The 12,248-nt window shown below is 36.6% G+C and overlaps 1 protein-coding gene across 6 annotated transcripts in view; it reads right to left on the bottom strand.

Moving 5' to 3' along the window:
- Positions 1–318: 318 nt before the first annotated feature.
- The window catches only part of ARMC1 (armadillo repeat containing 1), a 30,172-nt gene continuing 18,242 nt past the window's right edge, over positions 319–12,248 (bottom strand). For 4 of the 6 annotated variants that reach the window (XM_080610151.1, XM_080610149.1, XM_080610150.1 and 1 more), the window contains exons 4-8: positions 7,968–8,009; positions 6,818–7,007; positions 3,248–3,364; positions 3,095–3,169; positions 319–2,548 (exon numbers count right to left, since the gene is read on the bottom strand). In XM_080610151.1, the coding sequence (XP_080466277.1) occupies positions 2,357–2,548; positions 3,095–3,169; positions 3,248–3,364; positions 6,818–7,007; positions 7,968–8,009 (616 nt within the window). In that variant the 3' untranslated portion in view covers positions 319–2,356. The remainder of the gene's footprint in view (positions 2,549–3,094; positions 3,170–3,247; positions 3,365–6,817; positions 7,008–7,967; positions 8,010–12,248) is intronic. The other 2 variants (XM_080610152.1, XM_080610153.1) reach the window with 2 other exon arrangements.

Below are 12,248 nucleotides of genomic sequence, written 5' to 3' on the forward strand. Positions count from 1 at the left end.
TATTAAAAAAAAAAACCACCCTAATCTCCAGAAATCCCCCTAAGAATGAAATTGAGACAATATCCTTAAGTAGCTTCTACTTGTATACTTTGTACAAAAACTCAGTTTAAAATGCAAGCATGTTCTAAACATACACAAAAGCCCTACTGTGATATGCAGCAAAGGCCTCACTATGACCAGACATTTGCACTCCTGTTAAACTAAAGATGAAGAAGGTGTACTTCTAATACCACTAACAGCTTAAAAGAATGTCAGAACATTTAAAAAGGCACCAGCCTTTTAACCATTTAAAAAGGCACAAGTCAGATTTTGTTTAGTTATATTATCCTTTATTATATTACAATATATTTCAAAAACTTTTACAGATGCCTTATACTGTTCTACAAGAGCTGCAATACTGTCATAAAAGCACACCTACAGACTGAATGCACAAACAAACTGTAATACCTACTGGTATTGAACCATTAATATCCAAAGGGTGCAGTCTTTTAGTAGAGATGTGCAATAATGCAAATGCAAACAGATGTCAATGCAGAAAAATAAAACTCTGCATTCATGGCTATAGAACAGAGGACTTCTCAAACACATTTGGTACTGTAACATTCTAGACAGCCATATGAGTAGTATTACATATTTAAAGCAATACATGCCCTGGAAAGCCTGTATTTTCAATCTGTGCGTGTAAACCTGAATCAAAAATAAACTAGATATATTAAAAAACATGAGACATCTAGTCTGCCAACAAGCTTTTCTCTTTTTTTTAATCCTAGAATGACAACTAACTTGGGTGGGTGAACTCTGACCTGCATTATTACTTTACATTATCATTTCCTCAGCATTTCTGTAGTATTATGACAGTCTGTGATTTATTTTTTTTTATTCCTTGTGCATAGGCCCAAGGGAATAACTTTGATGTATTAAATTTTTTTTCTGAGTCTCCAAGTGGTAAATATAATTAACATTATAGCAAATACATTACCACAAAAAAGCGTTGTATAATGAGGTTATTTTATAACATTATTTAAAGTTCTCAGCTGTATTTCTCTGGTGTAACAAAGCAGTGGCACTGCAGTTCTCAAGCACTGTGTATTGAATCCTCACACAATGTTTACTAACAGCTCAGACAGATGTTATTCTCTGCCTACAGAAGTTCTGCTTTTATCACTTTCGGTGACAGAAGCTACCAAGACATCTTTAAACCTATACTGTCTGTAAGTAACAGGGCAAAGGCAATTATTTGCGTATGATTTTAAGCCTATCCAAGCTGATGGGAATCTCATGAAAGACATTAGGAGGGAAGAATAATTACATATCATATTTGTTAGATAAAAAAATAAAAAGGGTTAAAGTTCAAAATTTGTAAGTGTGGCACTGTGGCAAAAGAGGCATTCAGTCCTGCTTTATTCTTCAAGTTTAAAGTTTCAGTTACCATTAAATGTTTCCTAACAGTGAACACCACTTCTTAACCAAATACAGTCTACATCCCTCTATTCTCTTCAGACAGAGCTGCAGTGGGTCATCACTACATTAGACCACAGCTCTTTTTGCTACAGTCTTCCCAACTAGCCTAAACAGCAGTCAGTGGTATTTATTAGTTATATATATGTATATATCAGTCAGTCACAGCCATCATTACAAATATGTTCTAGTTTATTTACTGTACAATGTATGTATACAAATTTGTTTATTCAATCCCTTATTTCTTAATCTCAAGCACTCCAGTGGTTAAGGGCAGGCTGGAAAAAAATTCAGCGTACATAAAAGGGTTATAAGTTTCAAGTCTGTAGTGAGTCTAATTTAATAGCAAAAGGGGCACATTGTGCTCACACTGTGAATGGGGCTGGCAAAAATAAAGGCAAAAAAAGAGGCAGACTCTATTTTTCTCTGGAGTCAAAAGCGAGAAAATTTTACAAAACAACATTAGTCCAAAGGGAAGCAGAAATAAAAAGGGCATTTTATTTCATGCACAGCTAGAGCTATTAAGAATTTTTGTTCACAGAGGCCCTGAGACTCGAGTTAAACAGATTCTTCCTACCATGTGTTTCATGTGAAGTCAAACTTAAAGCTCTATATGGATAAACATTTGGTATATAACAGTGGACCCATATTTAAAAAGTGAAGCAATAAAATCTACAGGGGAAAAGAAAAAAAGAACAATTTCATTGGAGGCCTCTGTCCTTTGACCCCTGCCCTATCAGGCTAAACATCCAATAAGATGTAAAATGCAGCATACATTTGCTTAATCTAAAATTTTCGTAATGATTTATTGCAAATTGCACTTGGCAGTTCACCACACCAATGGAAAACTGGCCCCCCTGTTGGTTCATTCACACAGTCTTTTAACACCAAATACAAGTCACCAGTAGAAAGATCTTGATAGAAAGTTTGCTGCCGTGCTGAGCCAGCTTGCTGCACCTTCTGGGTGTGACCCAACACGAGACACTGCTTTGTCCTGTTCCTTAGTCGGGCTTTCGTCTTCTGGTAAATATTCAGGTAGATCTGTATTCTGCTCTACTTCCACTGGAGTATCTTGGAATGGAACTAGCATCTGATAAACCACAACAGATTAAAATTATGTCAAATGTTGTAACTTAAAAGAATGAATGGAAGTTACACAGATATTCAGGACAACAGGCATGTATTTTGTGAGACTCCTCCTCATCTTCTTATACAGAGAGAATACAAATGGAACCTACTAGGTATCTGGAAACTACTATGCTTAGAAGACACACAATAAAAGCTTTGGCTTAACATAGAAGAAAAAATATCAAATAAAGGCACAGCCCATTTAATGTAGATGTGAAATAAAAACACTTCAGAAACTCTGTTCACTGTGATCCTTTCCATATCATTAAGGAGAGAAGCAATTACAGTATTTTTGTCCTTCTCCTAAGCAGTAAGTTCTGTAAAACTGTTCTATGGATACATAGAACAGTCCTGACATAGGATACCCTTTATTCTCCTTGTACTGTATGTGTAGCACTCCCGCTTACAAAATGTTGCCTGGCATCAGCTGTTGCAGCACAAAGGTGCTGGCATTAAAGATACAGCCGAACTAAAATGATAGGTTAGTTTAGAAAGATATGTATCCTACCTCCTCACCACTTTCACTTTTCACAACTTGCTGTGCCTTCATAACTTTGGTTGATGCTATCGCCGTTGCCAATGCCTACAAGCACACAGAAAAAAGAGTTCAGTGTGACAGAACACAATACTGGAAGGATCTGGAGTGTTATTGAGCGCTCACCTCTGCTTTCAAGTCTGAGCGAATTCGGACCACGCACCTTTGAACCGCCATTTGAAAGGTAAAACTAATAACACCTTTAATTTTCAGCAAGGCTTCTTCACAAAGATTCCTTCGAGACTGAAAAACAAACAAAACCCCCACAACTAAAGTACTTTCATAATACACAATGGGAAAATGCTCACAACTGATTGTTAAGGAATTCCTGTATGTTTGAGGGCAGGTGACTAGTCAATCACATCTTTGGAAAATAAAACCTTAGACCTACATTTTAGTGCACAAATATTAGATCCTCTTGCTACAAAAGAAAAAAAAAAAAGAAAAAAAGAAAAAATTGCTTACTCTTTAGAAGTCAACGAAGGATGGAATCAACTGTAAATAATTAGAGGAAAGTGCTGAAAAGCAAAGAATGTTTTTCTCCGTATGATCAGCTAAACAGTCCCCTCTGGTTAAGTTCTGATTGACTGAAGTGCTCATTGATGAGTAGTTAGTGTTTAAGTTGCTATTTATCAGACACCTTGCCTCCATACTGACTGAATGCATCAAAGCAGCTGTTGTATCTTTCAGCTGCTTTATCTGTGGCAGCTCACAGACACCACTGCACAGCGTAAGCTTAATTCTTACTTCAGAAGGAAAATATATGGTTGATAACCCATAGAATGTTATGTTTAAAGCAAGTGACATCACCTACTGTGCTGTAACATTACATTGATCTGTACTAGTTGCATCTGCTCTATATTATCTTAGAATGTTCCGATTTTAATTCCCTTTCAATATTTGCACAAGATGGTTATAACAAAAAGGATTAAAATAAACTTGGAGAGACTAGTAAGACAGAAGGGGAAAACAAGAAAAGATGCACTATACCAGAAATAAATCGTATCTGTGATGGCCTTACACAAAGTTCAAAGTAATGATGTATTTAACTTTTACTGCAAATTTCTGCAAGGTTTTAAATAGCAAGTTATTTCAAAGCATATTTATATTAATTATCATATAATCATTGGTCAGTAGTTGGGACAGTTTCATGCATAAGTAAATTGAATTCTTTTAATCTAATAATTAACCAAAGCAGTTTTTAGCAGTTTAGCATATATATTGAAACAATTCATTTGTGTAAGTTTATGTATTACGATAATTAACATCTGAGAATTACAAAAGATAACTTTGATAGATAAGCTGCCTGTCCTATACACAAGAAATATTTGATAGCAAAAATGATAGGCTGTCTTTCACAAGTGAAAGTTGAAACTACTTTCAGACAAAAGCAGCACCACATTCATAGCTTATTAGCCTAAAATAATTTATGCTTATACGGGCACGTAGCAACTCTGTGACAAAATTTGGCTTTTTACCCTGAGATCTCACGTTAAATCACAGGCATCTCAGTTTAATTTGCAATGAGGCTTTCAGTTATCAGGTAACTGGTGAATGGCTTCTTAAAGACAAAACTTAGGAAGGTCCATACAGACTCCTTAAAAAGCTGGAAGCGTGGCAGCCACCAGCCTTGCTGCACAGATGTCTTTGGCAAAGTATGTCTAACTGTGGCAGTTAGGCACAAACCCCCGCAGTACACAGCTAGGCATCTTTCTGCATGGTACTCCTGCAGCATGGGCACAGGGCAGGGCCGGTACAGGGCAGGATAGGTGAAATGCAGGTTATTTTCTTGCACACCAAACCCTGGTTACCATACCCTAACAAATACTAGCAAAACGTACAGACTAGAAAACTTATTGAGGGGGATGCCACAGAATCCTGAAGTACTGCTTGATAAAGTTGAAGTTGATAATTTGATCTTGAACAACAAATGACCTTTCCCCTCCCTTCCTGAAATAATCAATATCTGCTATGTAAGGTTTCAAAATCCACACGCTTTTGTAGGATTTGCAATCATTCCTGACAGCAACTCCATTTCAAATCTAAATAACTAAACAAAGGTAAACGGAGAACACAATGTTTACAGCCCTGTGTTTACTTAATATGCCTTTTAACACTTGTATGTGCCACCTGATATTCATTGCTTGTTAGGCCGTAAATAAACTGTGGAATGAAACTAAACTGCTTTTATTGTTCCCATCCTTCATCACCTCCCCAGTTCCAACTTACCGTGACATTTAAAACAGCATTATAGGGTTGTTTAACTGCTGGGTGAGCACCTGGAGTATCACTAACATTTCTTTAATCATCTGATGAAATACAGAGCTACGTACACTAGCCATCTCCAGCCAGCGCACAGTCAGATTTTTCTTTTCTTCAACAATGAGATAAGAAAACATGCTGGTGTGGTCTAGGCAACTACAGAAGCCTGCAGTTTTGCTCTCTGGAGTTGAATATTTGATGCTTTTTCAGAATACCTTTGCCTCAGCATTTAAGAGAGAAACTCCATAAATCTCACCAAGTTCCATTTGTCGAGGAGTACAAAGAAACACTTTTAAGATAGCATCACACTATAGCCAGAATATCTAAACTCACAAAGTAGAAGTGAATGAAATTCCTTGCTTGGAGATACCTGTGAACAAACAAATCAACTACAAGCTTAAAAACAAATCAAACCAAACCAAACTTAACAGGAGACAACCTGCTGGAAAAAAAAACAAAAAAAAAACCAAAACAAGCCAAACCCCACTTCAGAGTACAAACGCCAATGGTGTTGACAAAGCACTGCCGTTCTAGACAGAGCAACTGCTGGAAGGACAAAACTGTGAAAAATATTTACTTTGTATAAAGTGAGCTAGAGCAGCATGTTATTTCTAAAGGAATTAACTATGGTCTTATGAAAACAGTACAATGCATACGCTGTTGAGGAACTGGGCCTGTGGACACGCTTACTTGGCAAAATGTAAAGCAACAAAGCAAAGGATCAGGTTTGATCATTTAAAATGGGTACAAAACTGAAGATACAGAGTCCGGAGGGCACTTGTGGATAACATGCTTAAACAGTCTACATGCTGTTTGGCAGCCGTAAAAAGGCAAACATGGCCCTGGGGTGTTATCTACAGGGGTATGGTAGATAAATCCGTAGAAGTTATTCTGACATTACATAAAGACTCAGCGAGACCTCATTAACTCAAATGCCATTCTGGTCACTACAGTAGAAAAGATCTCACAGATAATAAAAAGATGTAGCAAAACCAGCTCAAAGAAAATACAACACTTCTAAATTAACAGTAATAAAAAGTGTCTAAAATCTGTCATAACTAAAAGGAAACTTTCTTTTTTTAGTTTAACACAACTGATACAACAAGAAGCTATTTTTAAGTAAAACTGGAGAAGATACCTTGGTTATTCCAATCTTTCTTGAAAAAGGAAAGAAAACTCGGAGAGGTGGAAACAGAACATTGTTTTAGAGTAATTAAAAAAACATCAAGGAAACTGCCTTAAAACATAAAACATCTTTAGATATTCTAAGCTCAATTTATGCAAGATTTTATACGTATCTTGTGATTCAAAATATGATCCACAAAAATTGCTGATGATGATGCCACAGAAGTAGCCTGAATACATTATTTCTATGGGCAAATTACATCTCAGTACAGCATGCATTATTTACATAAACACTGAAGATTTCCTTACCGAATCATCAAGGCCATCTATATGCAAAACCACTGTCTTGGCACGCTTATTTGTGCTGCCGAGGAAAAACTGCGCTTTCCGTCGACGATAATTCATCTCATTCACATTGTCCATGTCTGACATGTTGGAAGACTGAAGGATATCATAGACTTCAGAAGCTAAAAGTTTAGTCTCTCCTGGTGTAGTGGTCCTTAAAGAAAAAAGGGATTAAAATTTCTAAATATTTGGGCTTACAATAGTACTTCAAACAGCTGCTGGTTATCTCCTTGCAACTGGAATACTCCACATGCTACAGAAATACAATTACACAGTCAACACATAGCAAAATCTTTAAAAGGGGAGAGGAGAAACAAGGTAAAACTATTTCTATTCCCATACTCCAATTTTTATGTCACTCTGTTAATTCTAATATTACTATAAACATTTCTGTGTTCTCAAACAACATCAATGCAGTTTACATCAGTTTGACAGCTACAAACCAAACACTTTGCATGGAGCTTTATTTCTTTTTAAACAAAAGATCTCTGCCTGCCTTGTGTTATCTTTCATTTCCCACCTTCCTTGCTCCATAATAAAAATACTTTCTCTATAGAACTGTAATTTTTCCAAATGTTTTCTTCTCCAAAAGATACAAGGCATCAACAGCAAAGCAGAAACATAGATTTTCTTGAAGAATCCAAAACTTACTTCTGATTAGACTAAAATTTATGGTAGGAACCATATGGTAAGCATTTTTTTTAGCTAGGAAGAAAAGTAGATAATAGACCGAACATATATTAAGTTCTTATGATTGATTAAAAATAACTTTAATAAGGTACTAATATAAATCTGTTGTCCATATTCAGCCCTGTTTTAATTATGCCACTGATTTAAAGCTATGTGCAGAAGCAAAATTATTATGGCATGAAGTTGCAATTAATCTTAAAATGATGAATGACAGCTTTGCTGCTTTGTTTACCAAACACTAAGAAAGTAACAAGTACCTTTACTTTTTTTCCCCCCCCTCATTTTACTTGCTTAATTACCAGACATTAAACACGTTTTTCCATTCTACCATATGGACAAGAAAGAACACTGAAGCAAGCATGTTAGGAGTCCTCAACTTGTGGAGGTCCCAGCTAGCCTTTCTTTTTTATTTTCTTCTCTGCACCTTGTTTTGAACAGCACCCGCTTGGAGAAAAAAATGCGAGCTCTTGTGATCACGCAGTACATTGATAGCATTCAAAGAAAAAAAGGAAAAAAAGAAGTAATAAGCAAACAACCAAGACCTAAAATAGCAAAGCATTTCAGCATATGCTCCATTTTAAATACATGCTTATGTTCTGCTTTCCTATGGTGAAGAAAACGCTTATGCTAATTCACAGAAACAAGGGCTGGGAACTCACAAAGCCTGCGACTTCAACCTTCCATAATTTATTAGATAAAGTAATAGAATAGATGGTAAAGCCGTGCAAGCTGGTGTCCTGAGATAGTAATAAATTAGCTTGCGCAAAAGTGACATTTTATCAAGATACTAAGAAATTTACCCACCATTAGCCTTGGCAAATTCTTTCAACAACAAATATCCTGTCTGTATCAAGTGAGTTACAACAGAGGATTTTAAAGCTTTGGTAAGTTTAAATACAGTTAACTAAGAACACTGTTGAAAATATCACTATCCCACTTACAGCACCCACTTTGCTGTTGGTAAGAGCTTTTGTTTGAATACAATTGTACTATTGCATCCCAGAGTTAAAGAAGAAAAATCAGAAAGACAAATAAGAAATAGAATATACTTAATACTAGCCATAATATATATACATACACAAAAGAACAAGAATTTAAAGTTATCAAGACATCAACAAATGTAAAATATGCAAGTGTCTAAAAGTAAAAAACAAACAGTGATTTTCATATATGTTTTATGCTTCAAACATTGTAGCTGCTATAGTTCTTGGAAAACTAATGACCTAAAATTAACTGTACTATTGAAAAAAGCCATTGATTTGAAAACAGAAATTTAAATCTGCTCTCATTTGATCCAAGTATTATACAATATTCCTAAAACAAGTCTATACAGGCAAAAGTCATACATATGTACACACACACATGAACAAGCTATTCCCTGTATTTTCCCAAATAGAGGATTAATAGTATCTACCACTAAGTTAGAGGTGATAACTCTAGTTACTCCTGTTACATAATAAATTTTAAAAATACCAAACAGAAGATTACAAGATTTTAATCTTATATAAAGAGAATCTGTTGCAAAATAAGCAACCAATAATAAGCAGTGTGAAACTCAGACACTACACTACAAGGGCAAGAATAACAGATGTCACATATGAGTATCAGATTGCAAAACAATCCCCAATAAAGGTATAAGCCAGTTTTAGTCTGCAGAAATGCAATACTACCCTTTCAGCACTTCAGTTAAACCAAAGATGTGCAAAATCCCACACAAAGCCTTCTACAATTTTTAGTGTACTGGTAAAATGAGTGAACGTAAGTTTTGCATCAATCTGTTATTCTTTCATTAATTTATACAACAGCTACAAAAAGACTAGAAACCTTAATATCAGACTAGATACAAGAAGAAATTTTTTACAATAAGGGTGGTGAAACACGCACACAGGTTGTCCAGAGAGGTGGTAGATGTTCCATCCTTGGAAACATTCAAGGTCAGATTAGACAGGGCTCTGAGTAAATCTGACCTAGTTGAACATGTCCCTGCTCATTGCAGGGGTTTGGACCAGATGACCTTTAAAGGTCTCTTCCAATCCAAACTGTACCTTTAACAAAAAAGCACACCTACCTAGAAGTAAGTATAATAAACCCTCCCTATTCAACGCTGACTCAGCTTCTTTATACACTTCATTGGTAACAAAAAGATAAATATGGAACGGTTGCCCAACGAAGTTGTGAATGCTCCATCCCTGGCAGTGTTCAAGGCCAGGTTGGACAGAGCCTTGGGTGACATGGTTTAGTGTGAGGTGTCCCTGCCCATGGCAGGGGGGTTGGAGCTAGATGATCTTAAGGTCCTTTCCAACCCTAACTATTCTATGATTCTAAATACAATGAAATGACATGTAAAATTAAAATAGAATAGAGGCAAATTTTTGTTTAAGAAAAGTAACACATGGGCTATGGTTTTGTTGCCTGAAATGAGAAAAAAACTGCGACCTTAAGAGAAGAGGGTTCTGAGGGCACTGACACAGGCCTCCCCAGCACCTGCATGTCACCAGTTTCAGATACCACTACTCATAGCTGTCCACCGTCAGAGCAGCAGAAGGGAACTCTTGCTCATGTTTCTGCCACTCCCATCCACACTCTAGCACAGCACTTTATTCACCACTGAAGGTACAGGTACACTATGAAGTCACTACATAGTCAGAGACTGAGAAAAATCACTAGAACATTGCAGGGGCTCACTGGAACACTGCAGGGACATGGCAGAGTGCCCATCACTGAAAGTTTTCATGATGTGACTGGGCAGTCAGTCACCAGTCAAGTGTCATCTAGACTCCCTTTCATAGGAAAGGTTGGATTAGATGATTATTCAAGGTCCCTTTCAATCTGGGCTATACGATGATTCTACGACCAGTGTTCTGCTATCCTGCTAGGGAAATGGTAGTCTCTAGTTATAGCAAAGTAACAGTTGGTAAGAGTTGGTTACCATCTCTTTCAGAGGCTGCAACATACTACGTTACTTCAGCAAGATTCAGAAGATGCCTGTCAGAAACCTAAACCTTTAATTTTCACTGTCTTCTTGAATTCCTGTCATCCTAGATTGCTGCCTGTCCTTCCATTATGTTCACCCAAGACTGGCTGTATAAGTAATATGAACACAGAATCCAAGCGACATGTGCTGTATCTGTCAAAAGAAGATACAAGAAATAGTTCCCATTTCTTCACAATTAAAAATAACTTTGTAAACACGGTCCAAGTGCTGCAGAGGTTTTATTAGCAAAACAGGACGCTTTTCAAAGTTTGAGCTACACTTGAAGGACACAAAAATTACTGGCTACAACTCCAAAGGTGTATGTGATGTGCATTTATTTTTAGGCTTTTATGTAAGTAAAGCAAACATGTATTTAATTTTCCTGCCAACTCTTTTCCTTACATATTGTTTTCCAAAACAAACAAACAAAACAGGTTGGATGGGGCTTGGTAATCTGGTCTGGTGTCCCTCTCCATGGTGGAGAGGTGGAACTAGATGATCTCTAAGGTCCCTTCCAACCCAAACCATTCTATGATGGCTTACATAATTCTAATGCACCTAATAATTATAAAGACTGATATATAAGCAGCTGTGTGATTTTGATTTCATAAATTTACTGCTCCCATATCTAGACTTACTGTTCACTGCTCAGTCTGAAATTGTTTTATTTTAAGACATTATGAACTAAAGACAAAGCTGGATGGAAAAGGGGAGGCTTCATTCTCAAAACTCATTAAGGCATTTATCAATTGGTATTTCAAATGTTTTCACTTTTTCTTATGGCATGATATTATTAGCCACAGTCATCGAGGACAAGTTATTATACCTTATAATATCAATTCAGTAGCTTTACATACAAAGTTTAAAAATCCAGTAGTTTACTGGTTCAGATATGACACTGATTTTAGGAAAATGCTACTCCAAGTTTTGCCAATCTATAGCATTTTTTCCTAATTCTACCTAGCACAATAATTGTGTTCAGCAAATTTAGTATAGAACCAAAAGTAAGGGCACAGAGCAACACCAAAGAAATATTTTAACATCAAGTCATTTCACAACATGGATGAAAATGTCAATGTACCTAAACTCACTTGGGAGTTTACATTTGAACTACAAAGAGAGAGCATAAAAAGAGTACTCGTGATCTAGTGACCAATTTCAGCCTTGTACCAACAGACGTTTTTCCCCAGGGTTGCTCAGGAGTAAGGGATCTAAAGACAGATGGATCATTCTCAACTTCTAGCTTTAGAAGGAGGCATCGCTTACACCTCAGGATAGAAGAACTACAGCTCATTCCCTACGCAAGACTGAGAAACCTCTATGAGAAGAGGGCAATCAGAGGCAGACTCTATCACTGAACAGCCCCAAACTCTGGCAAGGTCCAAGCAAGGAAAGCGATATACAAGAACAGTATATTTACGATACATCACCTATTTACATGCAATAAACACTTTCACATATATGTATAGTCTGTACTACACATATTTTCAGTACACATGGCCCTACAAGGAGGGGGTATGGCATACAGTCTTACAACTCATGAAGAAATGCTTTTGTACAGCCAATTAGACAAGGTGGACATGCACTGTATGGCTCATCATTATACTCTTTTTCACAAGTACTTAGCAAACTAACACACAGAAAAATTAATACTAAGAGCAGGCCTGTAAAAGCAAAGAAAGCTAGCAGTGGTGAAGGAACGATTAACCCAACCCACAGCTAAGGAAATAG

This window comes from Psittacula echo, assembly GCF_963264785.1.
Source record: "Psittacula echo genome assembly, chromosome: 2".
Lineage (NCBI taxonomy): Eukaryota > Metazoa > Chordata > Aves > Psittaciformes > Psittacidae > Psittacula > Psittacula echo.